At 40.8% G+C, this 21,382-nt stretch overlaps 1 protein-coding gene across 7 annotated transcripts in view; it reads left to right on the plus strand.

The window, feature by feature from the left end:
* The window catches only part of LOC149126408 (uncharacterized), a 69,082-nt gene that overhangs the window by 30,059 nt on the left and 17,641 nt on the right, over nucleotides 1-21,382 (plus strand). Inside the window, exon 4 of one of the 7 annotated variants that reach the window (XR_016233606.1) lies at nucleotides 13,895-14,436. The exons of 1 other annotated variant lie outside the window; for it this stretch is intronic. Coding sequence is in view for 1 of the 6 variants with exons in the window: in XM_089332523.1 (XP_089188649.1) it covers nucleotides 13,895-13,984 (90 nt within the window). In the remaining 5 variants the exon portion in view is untranslated. Of the gene's footprint in view, nucleotides 1-13,894; nucleotides 14,437-21,382 lie in introns of those variants that run through there. 5 more of the 7 variants (XR_016233600.1, XR_016233603.1, XR_016233605.1 and 2 more) reach the window with 5 other exon arrangements.

The following is a 21,382-nucleotide window of genomic DNA, read 5'->3' on the forward strand; positions in this document are numbered from 1 at the left end:
GTGAATCACACATGAACATTCTTTCAATACCAGGATGTATTGACTTGCTTGGGCTGCTAAAAGTAATATCATAGACTGCGTGGCTTAAACAATGGAAATTTCATTTCTCACTGTTCTAGAGGCTGGAAGTCTAAGATCAAGGCACCAGCAGATTTTGCGTCTTCTGAGGACCCCCGCCTTCGCTTACAGATGGCTATGTTCTTGGTGTGTCCTCGTAAGATCTTTTCTCTGTGTGTGTATGTTTGATTATTCCTCTTCAGGTATCCATCTCCCTTTTGTATCTTAAAAAAGATTGATTTATTTGAAGAGTTGAGGGAGAGAGAGAGAGATCTTTGGTCTTCTGGTTCACTCCCCAAATGGCTGCAATGGTCAGGTATGGGCCAGGGAAAAGCCTGGAGCCAAGAACTGTATCGGGGTCTTGCACAAGGGTGGCAGGGGCCCAAGGACTTGAGCCATCTTCAGCTTCCTTCCCAGACACATTAGCAGGGAGCTGGGCTGGAAGTGGAGCAGTTCCCATATGGAATGCCAGCATCCCAGGCTGAAGTTTAACCCCTTGCATCACAAAGCCTCTCCTGTCCAAATCTCCTTATTAGGACACATGCTAACAGTCTCCTTTCTGTTCAATCTCCTCCTTATTAACCCTATCCTCAAATACAGTCATCCCACAGGGACTGGCTTCAGGACTCCACTCAGCCTAGGAAACCATACTCTGCAGATGCTCACGTACCTTATTTAAGGTGATGTGGCACTTGCAGAACCCTTGCACAATGTCTTGCATACTTTAAATCACCTCTAGATTGCTTCATACCATGGATGCCTTGTAAACAGTTGTTACATTGTAGTGTTCAGAAATAATGATAAAAAATTGTACATGTTTGGTACAGAAACAATTAAACATTTTTTTAGACAACTGTGGTTGTTTGAATCCATGGCTGCAGAACCTGCAGATGTGGGGAGGGCTGGCTGTACAGTCACATGCCTGGGTAGTGGGCAGCCACACTCGGGGATCCTGGAGAGTCATGTTCAGGGGCACTGCACAGCCAGATTCTGAGATACTGCACAATCACCCTGGAGTACTGGACAACCACATTCTTAGGTCCTGCACAGCCATATTATGGGATACAGCTTGTCTGGACAGAAAAATTCTGGGATAGTGGATACCTACATTCTGCAGCACTGCAAGTCACTTTCCATGGCACTGGGCAGCCACATTCTGGCATACTGCGGGCTAGGCCTTCAACGTATGACTTTTGTGGAAACACAGTCCAGCTATCACACATAGTATACATATCATCTGGGATTCAAGTCATAAGTTAACGTAAAGGAATCAGGTACTTTGTTATTTCAGGAAATTGGGGCGCACATGGAAGGCAGCAGGATGGCTGAGGGCTTTGCTGACTTGAGAGCTGTTCTGAGTGTACAAGTAAGGTCTCCCTCTCGATCTGCAAGACCCTCATGTCGATCTGTGTGTCCACCACAGCGCAAGAGCTGGGCTAAGGACCCAGCACTTCTCCCACAGGTCACAGCATCTTATCCCCAAGGGAGTCCTAATGGAAGTATCTACACTAGGACCAATGGCAAAGGAGTTCACAGTAACACAGTGTTGCTGGGCTTGGGATGGGAAACCCGATGATAAGAACCCATAAGCCAGGTTGGAGCATGGAGATATGTCTCATCCACGATATTAAGGAAGAGACAGAGAGTGGCACCGGTGGTCTTGGATCAGGCTACTGCTCCAGATGCGTCAGTGGCATAGTTAACAGAACAGGAGAGGTTCAGGGCTGCAGACTGATGTGGGGTGAGGGGAACAGGTGTGGAGCCAAGGGAGGCCCTCCTGCACCTGAGCCTGGATTGATCTCAGCTGCCTCTTGTTCTCACGTCAACCTCAGTGACAATCCCAGTCTCAGTTCCCAACAGAGAAACAACCACGGGGTCAGGTTTGTGACATCACAATAGGAAGAGCCAAATCCCTTCTGAAACCACAGGACTCGCTATGCTGTGGTCCAATTGAGCAAACCTTGAACTTTTCCCTCTCCCTTTTCTTTGCCACATCTCGAACACATGTTTTCTTCCGTGTCCTTCGATTTCTGCCATGAGCCCATTTTTCCAGGAGGTTTTCACCTCTTCCTGGAGACTGAGTGGGAAATCTCACTCATGTGGCACCTCCCCTACTTCACGATCAGGCCCAGTCTACTCATCTGCCTTCCCCAGAAGCACTGCTGAGATAGGCTTTGTCCACCATCAAACCCATGGGAATGATTCATTTGTACGAATGTTAAGTAGGTTAGAAAATTAGGTTTCTGCTTTTTGAAGTGTGCCTACGAGTATACAGCTAGTCTTATGTAAGCTACACTTGTACTGCTGTGGGAAGAATTTTGCAGAATGAGAGAAGCATTCTGAATGACCTGTTTTCAAAACGTTAAATCCAGGAGTGGGTGTTTGGCACAGTAGTTAAACCACCATGTGTGGCACCCCGTGTTGGAGCACTTGAGTTCAAGTTCCACCTTTGCTTCTGATCCAACTTCCTGCTAATGCACACTCTGGGAGGCAGTGGTGTGAACCTGGGAGGTTCACTGCTCCCTGTGTGCGAGCCCTGGACCGAATCCTGGATTCCTGGCTTCAGTCTGGTGTAGCCTGAGCTGCTGCGGGCAACTGGAGAGTGAACCAGTGGATGGAAGCTCAATCTCTCTCTCTCTTTCTGTCTCTCTGCCTTTGAAGTAAAATGGAAATAAATCAACGAAAGTTAAAAGCAGCTTAATCCAAAGCCTGGGTTTTGAGCCATTATTTCTGGATATTGTTAAAAAGTAATTACTATGTTTTAAAAATTATTATGAAGAGTTGTACATATTTGGCTCTAGTGTGACATTTTACCACATGTATGTAATGTGTGTACTGATCAAATCAGGGTAATTAACATTTCCCCTTCTCTGACGACATGTCATGATTGGAGGCTTGGAGATCCTTTGTTCTATTTGTTCACAAAGTCAGTATGAAGCTGTTCTGAGCTGTAGTGACTCCTCTATTGCGTGTAACACTAGGAAGTCACTCCTGCACTCTAACTGGCAACTGTTATGCCAACCTCTTCTATCCACCCCCACCCCATCCCTGCAAACCCTTAGTGATCCCCATGCTGTGATCAGATCGAGGGTTTTGTTTTGTTCTTGCTCTCACCTCTGAAGGAGAACGTGCCGTGCCACACTTGTTTTTCTGTATTGCCTTATTTTTCTGAATGTTCTGTCTTCCAGTTCCATCTGCTTTGCAGTAAAGGCAGGATTTTGTGCTTTTTCATGACTGAATAGTATTCTGTTGTGTGAGTGTACTACATTTTCTTCATCCTTTCATGTGAAGATGCACACCCTCATTGATTTAGTATCTTGGCTAATGTAAACAGTGCTGTGATAAACGCGGTGAAGCAGGTATCTGTCTGACACACTGACTTCATGTCTTTTGGGTACATGCAATAGTGGGATTGCTGGATCATGTGGCAGTTCTATTTCTACTTTTTAAAAAATTTTTTTATTTTTATTTATTTATTTATTTTTGACAGGTAGAGTGGACAGTGAGAGAGAGAGACAGAGAGAAAGGTCTTCCTTTGCCGTTGGTTCACCCTCCAATGGCCGCCGCGGCCGGCACACCATGTTGATCTGAAGGCAGGAGCCAGGTGCTTCTCCTGGTCTCCCATGGGGTGCAGGGCCCAAGCACTTGGGCCATCCTCCACTGCACTCCCTGGCCACAGCAGAGAGCTGGACTGGAAGAGGAGCAACCGGGACAGAATCCGGCACCCCGACCGGGACTAGAACCCAGTGTGCCGGCGCCGCAGGAGGAGGATTAGCCTAGTGAGCCGCGGTGCTAGCCTCTATTTCTGCTTTTTAAAGAATCTCCATAGTGGTTTTATTTTTTTTTACAGCAGCTGCACTAATTTATATTCTTACCAACAGTGTATAAGAATTTTCCTTTATCCACATACTCACTAACATTTGTTACTTACTGTCTTTTATTACAAAAAGATTTATTTATTTATTTTGAACATCAGGAGAGAGAGAGTGTGAGATTGAGAAAAAGAGAGATTTTGCATCTGCTGGTTCACTCCCCAGGAGGCTACAACAGCTAGTGCTGGTCCAGGCTGAACCCAGGACCCAGGAGCTTCATGTAGATCTCCCGCATGAGTGGCAGGGGCCCAAGCACTTTGGCCATCTTCCACTGCTTTTCCCAGGCCACTGGCAGGGAGCTGGATCAGAAGTAGAGCAGCCAGGATTTGAATTGCTGCCCATACGAAATGCTGGCATCATCGCAGGCGGTGGCTTTACAAGCGACCCCACAACACTGGCCTCTACTTTCTGTCTTTTTGATAATAGCAATTTTAACGGGGGTGAGATGGGGCAGATTAAATATGATTTTTTTCTTTCAAAAATGTTTTTATGGTAGCATACTACTTAGAGCTGATTTTTATCACAGAAAAGGTCGGCAAACTGGGAACACTTGTCATTTAGCAAAAGGAAATGTGTAGCTCATCTGTAAACTTGACAATTATTTTAACTTGTCACAGCTAAACAATGAATCTCATCGCAGAACAACAGATTTTCATAATCTCTCATCCATTTTATTATGAAGTATTATAAATTTCGGCTGTGTTTTAAAGGTCTAATTTTAATAACATTAACCACATTGAAGACAATCTGTAACACTCTGCATGTCTAGCTTCCACATCTTTGCTGCAATGGTCTTTTCTCATCAAGGAAAAGATGGATGTCTTTTTTTTTTTTTTTTTTTTTTGACAGGCAGGCTGGATAGTGAGAGAGAGAGACAGAGAGAAAGGTCTTCCTTTGCCGTTGGTTCACCCTCCAATGGCCGCCGCGGCCAGCGCACTGCGGCTGGCGCACCGCGCTGATCCGAAGCTGGGAGCCAGGTGCTTCTCCTGGTCTCCCATGGGGTGCAGGGCCCAAGCACTTGGGCCATCCTCCACTGCACTCCCTGGCCACAGCAGAGAGCTGGCCTGGAAGAGGGGCAACCGGGACAGAATCCAGCACCCTGGCCGGGACTAGAACCCGGTGTGCCGGCGCCGCAAGGTGGAGGATTAGCCTAGTGAGCCGCGGCGCCGGCTGGCGGATGTCTTCTACACAGGGGTGCTGAAAACTGTTCATGGAAAATCCAATCACAAGATAAGTTTATTTTGCTAAGAAATTTTTGGAATCTGTGTCATAATGTACTTTTTCCTTGAACTCTTTGAAGACTCCTATATGAAGGTATTTTGTAACTTTAATTTGGAGCATTTAAATTTTGTATCAATATTTTTATTTTCATTTTATTTGAAGGACAGAGAGAGAGACTAATTTCACCCACTGGTTCACCCCCTGAATGGCTGCAAAGGCTGGAACTGAGCTCATCTGAAGCCAGGAGCTTCTTCCAGGTTTCCCATGTGGGTGCAGGGTCCCAAGGACTTGGTCCATGCTCCACTGCTTTCCCAGGCGCACTAGCAGGGAGCTGGATCTGAAGTGGAGCCTCTGGGACTTGAACCAGTGCTCATATGGGATGCTAGCACTGCATGCTAGGGCTTTAACCTGCTGAACCACAGTGCTGGCCCCCCAACTGGGATCTTAATAGCTGTGCCAAATGCCTATGCCAAACACCAGTCCCAATTTGGAGCATTTTGAGCATCTTTTTGTAATAGTTTAGGAAGCCACTCAGTTGTGAAATGCCTGTTGTAACTGACTCTTTTCAACTGACAAATGTACCTAGTAAGAATGTCAGTATCAGTTTGCATATTAAAAATTGGCCAGGATTAACTTCTCTTCAGTTTTAGCTAAAATTGACATAGAAGTTTAAAAATGTTTAATCCCAACCACTGGTGGATTGATCCCACTTCTCTATACTGTGGTCCCAAATACACTGAGTTTATTACTTTCCCTTCCCTGTGATTGCAATTATTTATAATTCTATCATTGCATTTAATATCACACTGACTTAATTATGCTAATTTAAAAGTAAGCCAAAAAGAGACAAATCATGAGGGAAAAGAGTCGGAGATAGATTCAGGAGACAGAATATGTGAATATTAGATATTGCCTGTTACTAAACAAATATGCAAAGAAAATATCCACAAGCTAAGGAGAGATTTTAGTCTTGAGACGTAAAAGGCTCACAGTTCCAAGGAAGACTGAGGAGTAGAAAAAGATACCCACGCCCATCTTGGCAAAATTCATGAGTGTCGATGATATAGAATAAAAGCCTTTATGTGCCTAGCAGAAAGAACAAGTCACCTACTGAGCAGATTTTATTTGTTTCCAATTACTGCATCAACCCATTATGTCCCATCATCCTCTATATAGGACTCCCATAAAGACTTAACTGAAGGTATGCCACTTATGGTAACTTTTGAAATAAATATTGTATCATAGAAATATTTGTAGAACTGAAAAAGTGGGGCTTAACGAGTTAAGATAAAATTTTTTGTAGAAAAAAGATGATTTTCATTTGATGATTGTGAGTCTAATGATTTTGCTGAACATTATTATTGCTTCTGTAAATTTGTTGGATTTTTGTAGATAGTTGTATATTCTCCAAATAATGAAATTGTGTTTTTTCCAATTCTTATATTTGATTATTATTTTGTAACAATACGCTTTAATTGTACTGTGTAAAATTAAAAGGGTGATGGCAGAATGTTTGTCAGGTGTTACCAATAACTCTTTGTAAAGTTTGCTATAGATTTTTTTGGTATAAATTTTTACTGAGGCTTTAGAAAATCAAAATTCTATTTTTAGTATAAGAATTTGCTATCAATGAGTTGCTGAATTTAATTAAATTAGATTTTTTCATTTGTTGAGATTGTCATATAGTTTTTCTTTCTTAAGTAGTACATGTGTGATTTTTTTTTTCCCTAACAACAAATTATCTTGGAATTTCGTTCTTTCTTTCTTTTTTTTTTTTTTGACAGGCAGAGTGGACAGTGAGAAAGACAGAGAGAAAGGTCTTCCTTTTGCCGTTGGTTCACCCTCCAATGGCCGCCATGGCCGGTGCACTGCGGCCGGCACACCACACTGATCTGAAGGCAGGAGCCAGGTGCTTTTCCTGGTCTCCCATGGGGTGCAGGGCCCAAGCACTTGGGCCATCCTCCACTACACTCCAGGGCCATAGCAGAGAGCTGGCCTGGAAGAGGAGCAACCAGGACAGAATCTGGCACCCCGACCCGGACTAGAACCCAGTGTGCCGGTGCTGCTAGGCGGAGGATTAGCCTATTGAGCTGTGGCACTGGCCCTTGGAATTTCTGATGCAAATTCTACTTGGTCATGCTGTTTTTATTACACTTTATTAATTTTTATGTTAATATATTTATTAATATTTTATTTATGATTTTGTGTCTTATAGTAAGCTATAGTTTTCCTTTTTTGAGCTATTCTTCTTGTGCTTTTTAATATTTTAATTTTAATTTTTAATTAGTTGTTAGCAGATTCAATGTGGTTTGCAGATGCAATTCTAAGACTATAATGATGCTCCCTTTGTCCCTCACTCCCTCCATCCCCCTCTTTCCTTCCCACCCTTTTCCCTTCTCCCTTTCTTTCTGCCTTTTTTTCAGTTTTGAGATAACCTATTTTAAATCTATTTTAGAGAAAAAAAGGCTTACTATTTCAACAACAAGAAGTTTAACAAGTAAAAAGCAAAGAGACTCTGGTTAAGTGTAAATTTAGGCAACAGCTGGCCAGCACCTCGGCTCACTAGGCTAATCCTCTACCTGTGGTGCTGGCACTCCAGGTTCTAGTCCCGGTTGGGGTGCCGGTTCTGTCCTGGTTGCTCCTCTTCCAGTCCAGCTCTCTGCTGTGGCCCAGGAAGGCAGTGGAGGATGGTCCAAGTGCCTGGCTCCTGGCTTCGGATCGGTGCAGTGCACTGGCCATAATAGCCATTTGGGGGGGTGAACCAATGGAAGGAAGACCTTTCTCTCTGTCTCTCTCTCTCTCTCACTGTCTAACTCTATCTGTCAAAAAGTATAGGCAACACTATTAATAATTGAATGGAAAATGACTGTTTCACCCATATACAGTAAATTTTAAAGTAACCACAGATCTTTAAAACTATAGTAGAGGCATAGAACAAAGATACAAACCATCACGGGGGGGGGGGGGGGAATAAGTATCACCACAAAAGCCAAATAAGAAATGTGGCAATTCAGAAAACAAGAATAAGGAAGACAACATGATGCCCCCCCAAAAAAACACAACACTTCAATACTAGGATGTTAAGATGAATAAATTGATTTCATGCTAGAAATGGAATTCAAAAAATTGATCATAGAATTACTTAGAAGTAATCAGAAGCAAATTCATGAACTAAAGAAATCCATACATGACATGAATGAAAATTTTTCCCACATAATTGAGATTTTAAAGAGAAATCAAAACAAAATACTGTAAATGAAGAATTCAATAGAACAAATAAAAAATATGGTATAAAGCCTTAAGAACAGACTTGGTGAGGCAGAAGAATGAGTATCTGAGATAGAAGATAAATCTCTAGAAATCTTAGAGTGAGACCAAAAAAAAAAAAAAAAAAAAGATGAAATTAGAAAACCAAAAAACAGTGTCAGAGATTTATGGCATACTATCAAACAACCCAAGATAATGAGTCTTAGGAATTCCTGAAGGCATGGAAAGAGAGAATGGATTAGAAAACCTTTTTAGTGAAATAATTACAGAAAACTTATTTGGAGTTAGAAATTGATGTCCAAGTTCAGGATGCACATAGAACTCCAAAGATACATGAGCAGAAAAGATCCTCACCACACACATTGTAGTCAAACTCTCCACAGCAAAACATAAAGAAAAGATTCTAAAATGTGCATGAGAAAATTGTCAGATTAATTTCAGAGGATCTCCAATTAGACTTACAGTGGACTTCTTATCAGAAACCATTCAGTCTAGGAGAGAATGGCAAGATACATTCCAAATCTTAACAGAAAAAAAAAAAAGACTGTCAACACTGAATACTGTACCCTGCAAAGTTTTCATCTATGAATGAAAGTGAAATAAAGAGCTTCCATAACAAACAGAAATGGAAAGAATTTGCCACCAAGTGCCCAGCCTTACAAAAGATGCTTAAGGATGTGCCACACACAGAAACATGGCCATCACTATGAAAGAAGGTGAAGGCAGACATTTCCCAGTAAAAGTACAAAAGAAATACAAAATAAACAATAGAAATATTCATGAGAAGATGGCGGGGCCAAGTTGTTACTTATCAATAGTCACCTTGAATGTAAATGGCTTCAACTGTTCAGCTAAAATATACAGACTGGCTGAATTGATTAGAAAACCCAACTATTTGCTGCCTAAAAGAAATACATCTCACCAACAAAGTTACACACAGACTGAAAGTAAAAGTATGGAAAAATATATTCCGTGCGAACAGAAACCAAAAAAGGGCATGTATAGCCATCCTAGGCAAAATAGACTTTAACACAAAAACTATTTAAAGAGACAAAGTAGGGCACCAGGTCATGATTAAGGGATCAATTCAAGAGGAAGATGTGACTATTATAAACATATATTTTTGTATGCACCCTACTACAGAGCACCTGGCTATTTAAAAAAAAGTTAATGGTCTAAAGGGTGACAGACTCCAATACAAGAGTAATGGGGGACTTCAGTACTCCACTTTCAGCAATGGGATTTATCCCAGGTATGCAGGGATGATTGAACACTTGCAAATCAATAGTGTGATATATCACATTAAAAAAAATTGAAGAACAAAAACCTTATGAATGTTGCAATAGATGCAGAGAATACATTCGATAAAATACAACACCCTTTCATGATGAAAACTTTAAACAAACGGGGTATAGAAGGAACATTCTTCAACACAATCAAGCAAATTTATAATAAACACATGGCCAGCATCCTATTGGATTGGGAAAATTTGGAAGCATTCCCACTGAAACCTAGAACCAGACAAGGATGCTCACTCTCATCATTGCTATTCAATATAGTCCTTCAAGTTTTAGCCAGAGACATTAGGCAAGAAAAAGAAATTAAAGGGATACAAATTGGGAAGGATAAAGTCAAAGTTTCTCTATTTGGAGATGACATGATTTTTCAATATATAGGAAATTCAGAAGACCCCACTAAGACTATCTGAACTCATAGAAGAGTTTGGTAAAGTGGCAGGATATAAAATCAATACACAGAAATTAACAATCTTTGTATACACAGACAATGTCATGGCTGAGAAAGAACTTCTAAGATCAATCCTATTCACAGTAGTTACAAAAATAAAATACCTTGGAATAAATTTAACCAAGGATGTCAAAGATCTCCTCAATGAGAATTACAAAACATTAAAGAAAGAAATAGAAGAAGACACAAAAATGTTCATGGATTGGAAGAATCAGTATCATCAAAATGTCTGTCCAACTAAGAGTAATTTACAGGTTCAATGTGATACCAATCAAAATACCAAGGACATTCTCAGATATAGAAAAAACAATGCTGAAATTCATATGGAAATACAGGAGACCTTGAATAACTAAAGGAATATTATATAACAAAAACAAAGCTGGAGGCATCATAATACCAGATTACAAGATATACTATAGGGCAGTTATAATCAAACAGCCTGATGCTGGTACAAAAACAGATGGATAGACCCATGGAACAGAATAGAAATGCCAGAAATCAATCTGCACATCTACAACCGACTTATTTTTGACAAAGGAACTAAAATCAATCCCTGGAGCAAGGACAGTCTATTCAAAAAATGGTGCTGGGAAAACTGGTTCTTCACTTGCAGAAGTATGGAACAGGACCTCTTCTCAGAATAGATTAAAGGCCTAAATTTACAACCTGATATCATCAAATTACTAGAGAGTATTGGGGAACCCTGGAAGACATTGGCATAGGCAAAGAGTTCTTGGAAAAGACCCCAGAGGCACAGGCAATCAAAGCCAAAATTGACAATTGGGATTACATCATATTGAGAATCGTCTGTACTGCAAAGAAGCACTCAGCAAAGTGAATAAGCAACTGACAGTATGGGAGAAATTATTTGCAAATTATGCAACTGATAAAGAATTAATAACCAGAATATATAAAGAGCTCAAAAAACTCAACAACAAGACAAACAACCCAGTTAAGAAATGGGCAAAGGACTTAAAACAGGCATTTTTCAAAGGAGGAAATCCAAAGGGCCAACAGACATATGACAAAATGCTCAGGATCACTAAGCATCAGGGAAATGCAAATCAAAACCACAATAAGGTTTCACCTCATCCCCATTAGTATGGCTTTTACACAGAAATCAACAAACAACTAATACTGGTGATGATATGGTGAAAAAAAGTGCTCTAATCCACTGTTGATGGGAATGTAAACTGTTACAGCCACTGTGAGGGACAGACCGGAGCTATCTCAGAAATCTAAATATAGACCTACCATATGACCCAGCCATCCCACTCCTGGGAATTTACCCAAGGGAAATGAAATCAGTATATTAAAAGAGTGATCTGTACCCCCATGTTTATTGTAGCTCAATTCACAATAGTTAAGACATGGAGTCAGCCCAAATGCCTGTCCGCTGAAGAATGGATAAAGAAACTATGGGATGTGTACACCATGGAATACTACACAGCAGTAAAAAAATGGAATTCTTTCATTTGTATCAAAAGGAGTAAAACTGGGAAACATCATACTTAGTGAAATAAACCAGTTCAGAAAGCACAAATGCCATATGTTCTCCCTGCTTTGTGATAACTAATAGAACACCTAAAGGCTAATCTATGGAAGTGAAGTTAACATTTCAAGATGCAATGACTTTGAACAACTCTTGTCTTAACTCTTGAGGAACACTTTTTTTCATACAATTTGTTGAAGTATTTACTTAGTAAAAAGTTAATTGTATGTGTATAAAGTTAGTTGAAAATAGTTATTAGTAAAAAATAAGAATGGGAATAGGAGAGGGAGGAGGAGGAGTGGTGGGAGTGTGGGCGGGAGGGTGGGTACCATAGGAAAGATCATTATATTCCTAAAATTGTATTTATGAAATGCATAAAGTTTGTATTCCCTAAATATAAGGTTTCTGGGGGAAAAACAAAACTATAGTAATATAACATTCATAACATTCATAATCATTGGTTTGACAAAGGTTTAAAACAGTTTTACAAAAGTATATCTGTAACAATACTGTTTTTTTTCCTTTTTTCTTTTCTTTCTTTTTTTTTTTTTTTTTTTTTTTTTTTTTGACAGGCAGAGTTAGAGAGAGAGAGAGAGAGAAAGAGAGAAAAGTCTTCCTTCTGGTGGTTCACCCCCCAAATGGCCAAAACGGCCGGTGCCCTGCACTGATCTGAAGCTAGGAGCCAGGTCCTCCCCCTGGTCTCCCAGGTGCAGGTGCAGGGCCCAAGGTCTTGAGCCATCCTACACTGCCCTCCCAGGCCACAGTAGAGAGCTGGACTGGAAGAGGAGCAATTGGAACAGAATCTGGCGCCCCAACCGGGACTAGAACCTGGGGTGCTGGTGCCGCAGGTAGAGGATTAGCCTAGTGAGCCGCGGTGCTGGCCTATGTAGCAATACTATTACACACAGATATTTTTTTCTTTTTTTTTTTCTTTTTTTTTTTTTTTTTTTAATTTTAGCTCCCACTTGTAGGGGAGAACATGCAGTATTTGTCTTTCTGAGTTGGATTTATTTCACTCCACATGATGTCCTCCAGTTAGGTCATTTTGTTGCAACAACAGAATTTCATTCTTTTTATAGCTGAATAATATTCCATTGTGTATATATACTACATTTTCTTTATCCATTCATCTGATGGTGGATACTTTGGTTGATTCCAAATGATACCTATAACATTTCCTTCCTATTTCTATTGTTTGAAATTATTTTTTATTATGTAAAATCATTTGTTCCTTTTTTTTTTTTTTTTTTTTGACAGGTAGAGTGGACAGTGAGAGAGAGAGACAGAGAGAAAGGTCTTCCTTTGCCGTTGGTTCACCCTCCAATGGCCACTATGGCTGGCGTGCTGCGGCCGGCACACCGTGCTGATCCGAAGGCAGGAGCCAGGTGCTTCTCCTGGTCTCCCATGGGGTGCAGGGCCCAAGCACTTGGGCCATCCTCCACTGCACTCCTGGGCCATAGCAGAGAGCTGGCCTGGAAGAGGGGCAACTGGGACAGAATCCGGCGCCCCGAACGGGACTAGAACCCGGTGTGCCGGCGCCGCAGGCAGAGGATTAGCCTATTGAGCTGCGGCACCAGCCAAATCATTTGTTCTTTGAGAATATTTGCTAGCTGGTCAGAGTTTTGAATCTATGCTTGGAAGAAAATAATCAAAACAAATTTATACAATGGTTTATGAACTATCGTGGCTATAGGATAACGTTCAGTTATTCATGTTTTCTAGAAAATAGTACATTTTACATAAGTTTTCAGATTATTTGGCATTTTTAGTGACATCAGACTGTAAAAATCTCACATATATTTAAAGCTCTGCCCCTTTATTCCTTCCTAAAATTGTTCTTTCTCTATTCTTTTTTCCATCATGATCAGTGTCTTTATTCACTTTGTGGTGCTGTAACTGTTATGCTGTCACAAAACACACCAAACAGCGGAATAAGGCAAAGGGTTTTTTGGGAAAAACCCAGCAGACCAGAGGGGTGGGGCGAAGAAGGGGGTCTAATATACCTTTTCCAGGGGGTGGGCAGGGAAGTAGGAATCGCCAATCCCATTAGGTTGGGGGTGGAACTTGATACTGGTAGTTGGGCCATGTGGATATCTGGTTTCAGCAATGGTGGCGGGAGCCAGGGCATAGGATGTAAATCAAGGTGTAGATTGCACCATAGATAAGACTGTGCCATTTTCCTAACAGCAACAGAATTGTCTGACTCTAGTTTATAAAGAATAAATTTCTTTCCTTGCAGTCTGGGAAGCCCAGCACTGAGGGGCTGGCATCTGATGAGGGCCTTCTTGCTGCTCCACAGAATGGTTGCTGCCATGTCATGACAGATTAGCAAAGAGATGGAGGAAGGGGTGGGAGAAGAGGCCACCAGCATGTGCAAAAGTGAATCCATCCTTTTATAGGGAACCCACACCTGCAATAACAGCATGAATTCATTCATGAGGATGTGGCTCTTGCGGCCTTTGGATAAGCACCTCTTAAACGTCCCACCTCCCAACACCTCTGCATGGGATCAAGTTTTCAGCACATCAGCTTTAAGGGACACATTCAAACCATAGCCATCAATGTTGCCGGAAATTGTGTGCAGTATCATCAGTTGTTTTAAGCAAATGGTCTCTATTTTTCTCAATTAGCCTAGTTAATTTTGCCTTTTCAATCTATTATTGCCTTTCTTCTCATCTTTGAATGTGCTGCTTTTCCTCTAGATTCATGTACTTAATATGCTTGATTTCAATATTTCTTTTAAAAATATATTTATGGGTATTTTGATAATGTTAATTCTTCCAATCCACAAACATGGAAGATTTTTTCCAATTTTTGTTGTGTTTTTTATTTATTTTTTTCATGTTTTATAATTTTCATTGTAGAGATCTTTCATATCCTTGGTTATTAAAAGATATCCTTGGAATTAAAGATATTTAAGTGTTTTTTGTAGCTATTGTGAATGGGATTGGTCTTACCAATTCTTTCTCAGCTGTGGCATTGTTTGTATATACAAATACTATTGACTTTTGTGTGTTGATTTTATATCCTTCAACTTTGCCAGACTGTCTTATGAGTTCTAATAGTCTCTTAGTGGAGTCTTTTGGTTTTCCCATATATAGGACCATGTTAACTTGCAAACGGATAATTTGACTTCCTCATTTGCAATCTGTATCCCTTTGATTTCTTTTTCTTGCTTAATGGCTCTGGCTAAAACTTTCAGAATTAATACTATAAAAATTTCCATAATACCCAAAGCAATTTGCAGATTCACTGTGGCTCTAATCAAAATACAAAGGACAGAGCTGGCGCTGTGGCTCACTTGGTTAATCCTCCGCCTGCGGTGCTGGCATCCCTTAGGGTGCCAGGTTGTAGTCTCGGTTGCTCCTCTTCCAGTCCAGCTCTCTGCTGTGGCCTGGGAGGGCAGTGGAGGATGGCCCAAATCCTTCGGTCCTGCACCCGCATGGAGACCAGGAGGAAGCACCTGGCTCCTGGCTTCGGATCGGTGTAGCTCTGGCTGTGGCAGACATTTGGGGGTGAACCAACGGCAAAGGAAGACCTTTCTCTCTGGCTCTCTCTCTCACTGTCTAACTCTGTCAAATAAATAAATAAAAAAAAATTACAAAGGACATTCTTCTCAGAAGAAAGAACAGTCTTAAAATTCACATGGAAATGTAGGAGTCCCTGAATAGATAAAGCAACCTTAAAGAACAAAACCAAAACTGGATGCATCACAATATCATATTTCAAGACATACTACAGAGGCTAGCACTGTGGCATCGTGGGTAAAGCCACTGCCTCCAGTGTTGGCATCCTATATGGGGGCCAGTTCAAGTCCCAGCTGCTCCACTTCCAACCCAGATCCCTGCTAATGTGCCTAGGAAAGCAGCAGAGGATGGCCCAAGTCCTTGGGTCCCTGCACCCATGTGGGAGACCTGGAAGAAGCCCCATGCTCCTGGCTTCAGATCAGTGGGGCTCCGACGGTTGCCGCCATTTAGGGAGTGAACCTTTGGATGGAAGACCTCTCTCTCTCTCTCTCTCTCTCTCTCTCTCACTTCTGCCTCTCTGTAAGTTTGATTTTCAAATAAATAAATAAATCTTTAAAAAAAGACATACTACAGGGCTGTCATAACCAAAACAGCCTATGCTGGCACAAAAGTAGACATGTGGACCAATGAAAAAGAATTGAAACCCCAGAAATTAATTCACACACGTACAACCAACTAATCTTTGACAAATGAGCTACAATCACTACCTGCAGAAAGGACAGTCTCTCTTCAACAGATGCTATTAGGAAAATTAGATTTCTGCATGTAGAAGCATGAAACAAGACCCCAACTTTATTCTCACACAAAAATCAACTCAAAATGTATCAAGCATCTAAATGTATGACCTGATACCATTAGATTAGTAGAGGAGAACATTGGTGAAAACTCTGTAAGACATTGGCACAGGCAAATGTCTTTTTGGAAAGACCCTAGAAGCATAGGCAATCAGAACAAAAATAGACAAATGGGATTACATCAAGCTAAGATGCTTCTGCCCAGTGAAGGAAACACTCCACAAAATGAAGAGGCTACTGACAGAATGGGTGAAAATATTTGCAAACTATGCATCTGATAAAGGATTAATATCCAGAATATATATAAGAAGCTAAACAACAGCAAAACAAAAATCCAATTATGAAATGGGCAAAGTATGAAATACAAATTTCAAAGAATGAAATACAAATGGCCAACAGACATATGGAAAAATGCTCACGATCAGTAGCTATCAGGGAAATGCAAATAAAAAACACAATAAGGTTTCATCTTGTCTTCTTATAACTGTACCTATGAAGTACTTGAAATCTGTTCTCTATATATTAATAAAATTTTGAAGAAAAAGTGACTGTTATATAAAAATCAAAAAATAACAAATGCTGGCACGGATGCAGAGAAAAAGGTATCATAATACACTGTTGGTGGAATTGTAAACTAGTGCAACTATTATAGACTACAGTATGGGCATTCCTCAGAAATCTGAAAACAGATCTACCATATGACCAAGCCATCCCACTCCTGGAAATATACCCAAAGGAAGTGAAATAAGTATATGAAAGAGTTATCTGATATTGATAACGGTTCAGTTCACAACTAAGACATGGAATCAGCCAAGATGTCCATCCACTGATGAGTAGTTAAAGAAAATGTGGTATATATACACAATGGAATACTATTCAACCATAAAAAAGAATGAAATTCTGTCTTTTGCAACAAAATGGACACAACTGGGGACCATTATGCTTAGTGAAATAAGCCTTATCCAAAAAGACAAATATCATGCTTTCTCTGATTTATGGTAGTTAATATACAGAATAAAAAAACCACTCTGATCAATAAGAGACATTTTATGATTTTATTAACATTTATAGCCCTTGGCTATTTTCCTGTGAAACTCTGGTTTTTCTGCTTTTTAGTTGTTGAACATTATATTTAGTGGAGTATTATAGCTGTGATTATAAAGCAAATGGAAAGTATGTTATTGCAAAAATAAAAGAAAAAAGTAAGGAGGAGAGAGGAAGTGACCTTATGGTTCTTAGAACCATACCTTTGAAATACATGAAATCTGTTCTGTTTATATTAATTAAAGAAACTTTAGGCCAGAGCCGTGGCTCAATAGGCTAATCCTCTGCCTCCGGTGCTGGCACACCGGGTTCTAGTCCCGGTCAGGGCGCCGGATTCTGTCCCGGTTGCCCCTCTTCCAGGCCAGCTCTCTGCTGTGGCCCGGGAGTGCAGTGGAGGATGGCCCAAGTACTTGGGCCCTGCACCCCATGGGAGACCAGGAGAAGCACCTGGCTCCTGCCATCGGATCAACGCGGTGCACCAGCCGCAGCACACCAGCCGTGGTGGCCATTGGAGGGTGAACCAACGGCAAAGGAAGACCTTTCTCTCTGTCTCTCTCTCTTACTGTCAACTCTGCCTGTCAAAAAAAAAAAAAAAGATACCTTAAAAATACATCTGGGGGGGTCAGGGCTGTGGCATAGCAGGTAAAGCTGCTTGCAGTGCCAGCATCCCATGTAGGCTCTGGTTCGAGTCCTGGCTGCTCCACTTCTGACCCAGCTCTCTGCTATGGCCTGGGAAAGCAGTGGAAGATGGCTTGAGTCCTTGGACCCTTGCACCTGCGTGGGAGACCCAGAAGAAGCTCCAGGCTCCTGGCTTCAGATCAGCCCAGCTCTGGCCATTGCAGCCATTTGGGGAGTGAACCAGTGGATGGAAGACCTCTCTCTTTCTCTTTCTCTGCCTCTCTGTAACTCTGATTTTCAAATAAATAAATCTTTAAACAAAGTACATCTACGACCGACATACATTTTCTTTTTCTTTTTTTTTTTTTTTTTTTGACAGGCAGAGGTTAGACAGTGAGAGAGAGACAGAGAGAAAGGTCTTCCTTCCGTTGGTTCACCGCCCCCCCCCCCCCAAATGGCCACTATGGCTGGTGCTGCGCTGATCCAAAGCTAGGAGCCAGGTGCTTCCTCCTGGTCTCCCATGCGGGTATAGGGCCCAAGCACTTGGGCCATCCTCCACTGCCTTCCTGGGCCACAGCAGAGAGCTGGCCTGGAAGAGGGGCAACTGGGACAGAACTGGCTCCCCAACTGGGACTAGAACCAGGGGTGCCGGCGCCACAGGCGGAGGATTAGCCTAGTGAGCCGCAGCACCAGCAGGACATACATTTTCTAATTAAGTCACATTTTAGCTCTATTTCATAAGTTTAGGTATAACAGTAGCTTAATGATGTTTTGCTCCAAATATGCTGTTTGGAACTTTGTGAAAAAAAATTTTTTTTTTTTTTGACAGGCACATTGGACAGTGAGAGAGACAGAGAGAAAGGTCTTCCTTTGCCGTTGGTTCACCCTCCAATGGCCACTGCGGCTGGTGCGCTGCGGCCAGCACACCGTGCTGATCCGAAGCCAGGAGCCAGATGCTTTTCCTGGTCTCCCATGTGGGTACAGGGCCGAAGCCCTTGGGCCATCCTCCACTGCACTCCTGGGCCATAGCAGAGAGCTGGCCTGGAAGAGGGGCAACTGGGACAGAATCCGCCGCCCCAACCGGGACTAGAACCCGGTGTGCCAGTGCTGCAGTCGGAGGATTAGCCTAGTGAGCCACAGTGCCGGCCATGAATCTTTTCTTTAACCTAATAATGTTTCCACAACTCATGGGGGGGGAAGAGACCAAGATAGATCCCAGCATTTATCTATTTTAGTTATCTTTTAATTGTTTGATTTCCAATTAAATTGTGTTGTCAGAGAATGGTCTTAACCATATCAGTTCTTTGTCATATCATTTGTGATCTAGTAGATACAATATTTTTGGAAAATATTTTATATTTGCTCTTAGATTAAGCTTTTTCATTTTGTCATTTAAATATTTAGCCTGAGCAATATTTTCCTGACTAGATCTTTCTGTTTGATAGAATCATATCAATTTTGCATTGTAATCCTGTCAAATTTTGCCTTTCCATATTTTGAAGCTATGTGTATAGGCATGTGAAATTTCATGATTTTCATACTTTATTGCTATATAATTTCCTTTTATTGTTATGTACTGCAGCTCTTTATTTCTATTATTTTGCCTTAAATTTTATTTTGTCTGATAATAATTTGCTGTATTGGCTTTTTATTGCTTTTTTGTATTTGCCTGGAGTATTTTTTGTAACTCTATTTTAAACTCTCTGTTGGGTTTTCTTTCAATATTTCTTGAAACCAGCATATAGCTGAATTAAAATCCATCTGACAATGTCTAATTTAATAAATGAGGTTAATTTATTTACGTTTTTGGATGACTGCTATATTTAGACTTATTTCCAACAGCTATGCTAGGCTGTCTACTTCATGTTTATCTTTCTTTCTCTTTTCCCCCTTTCTTCCTCTCTTATTGGATTGGAGTTTCTTCATTTCTTTAATTTTCCTTTGTTTTTGGAGAATTCTAAATCATATCTGCAATATTTTTAGCAGCCTTAAATTTCAAAAATACATGGGTGGGAACCCATTTTGCAAACACATCTAAACTTAATCACTTTACCTCCTTTTAAAGAAGAAAAAGTTTTCACCTAATTAACCTCTGTTGGAATTCCCCACGTTCCTGTCTCTGTAACTCTATTCACCGTTTGATTTGAAAGAAGGAATCTTAGTCATGGTTACTTTACTTCTTACCAAAAAATTTCCTTTAACAGCTATTTGAAAGTGGTGGTTAACTCTCTGAGAGTCTGAGGGTGATTTTATTTTACCTCGGGCAGGCATGTTGTAGGAACTAAATATCACTTCTAAGCTGACAATTCTCTTTCAGAGCAGGTTAGAGACGGTGTGCCGCTGGAATCTGTACATTCCTGTTCTCAGGAAAGACGGCGGGTAGGCTCACTTGCCATTCCGTTACAGCTTTGCAGTTGTTTGTCAAGTGAGCACATGTAGAAGACTTATTTAACTCATGAGTGGGGAAACCATCAGAGTGTTTATCTGGCTCTAAAAAGAGCAAGAGAGGTGAACGTGTCTATCATCCCCGGAAGAGAGAATGCTGGATCCCATACAAAGCTGGTTAGTGCCCGAGACTGGTTAGGGTCCTAGGTAATACAACGCTCATCCTTGGGATGAAGTCTTTACCACAGAGCACAGACTTCATTTTCTTTTCTATAGGGATAGAATCACTTGTGACACAGATTGACAACTATCCTTACAGGTTTGTAAAATTCCCTCATTAATAGAAAACAGGTGGTTAAAATTGCACGCTTCCAGAGATTCAGAGAATCCTTGAATAGTTCTGTTAGTTGATGTGTTAGATGAGGCATCCTTTCATTTTCAAGGTTCACATTTTTTCTCAGCAGTCCCTCCTTGTGTGCATAAATTATCTCCAGGATTTATTCTTGGTCAGAAAAATTTCATCTTGTGTTTTGGCTGCTCTCATAGGGGTAGCATTCGGTATTAATTAACATGTATAGTCAGGTCATCAAATCTAGAGCCTTATGGCATTAAGCACTATTAAGACCAGAAAAAAAAAAACTGTTGAAGTGTTGAAGTGTTTATTAGAAAGGTAAGATTGAATTTTCAATAATCTCTATTTTCCAGAGACTAAATATAAATTAGTACATTGCTTATATTTGTTCTTGCATGCTGAGGTTAAGATGCCAAACTCAAAAATTTTATCTCATCAGTTTTTGCCTGCAGTAGCTACCAATTTGTGTTCATTTCTTTCTCTGTGACATCCCCCAAATCTCTCAAGGTTCCTGACTTGCTAGGAAGTGACCTGTCTTACTATACATATACCTGGGACACTGTAGAATGAAAAAATAGGTCTGAGAGTAGTTTCCTGGGAGAATTTGGTAGACATTAGTTCCACCTGTGAAAGTACAACCTTTGCTATTAAATGGTGGGCTTCTCGTAGCGAATTAAACGAGTTTTATTCTGAAATGTGACATCCCATGGATGGCCTTGATTACATATTTGATTTGTTCAATTATATTCTGATGGAAAATATGATAACTTTTTATGAAATAAAAATTACATTGTCATTAAAAGAAACTCAATTAAAGTATTTGTTTCCAACTTTCAAGGAGTCAGAGAGAACCAGATGCCAAAGCATAGTTATCAATTTGAGATTAGAGAGCAAACAGATGACCTTGCAATTTCATTCCTGGTTATATATGTCAAAGAATTGAAAACATGGTCCCAAAAGATTTTTTTTGTAGGAAATATTCATTGCAGCATAATTCACAATAGCCA

Source organism: Oryctolagus cuniculus, chromosome 5 (assembly GCF_051225735.1).
Source record: "Oryctolagus cuniculus isolate XC-2025 breed Fujian yellow rabbit chromosome 5, ASM5122573v1, whole genome shotgun sequence".
Classification (NCBI taxonomy): Eukaryota; Metazoa; Chordata; class Mammalia; order Lagomorpha; family Leporidae; genus Oryctolagus; species Oryctolagus cuniculus.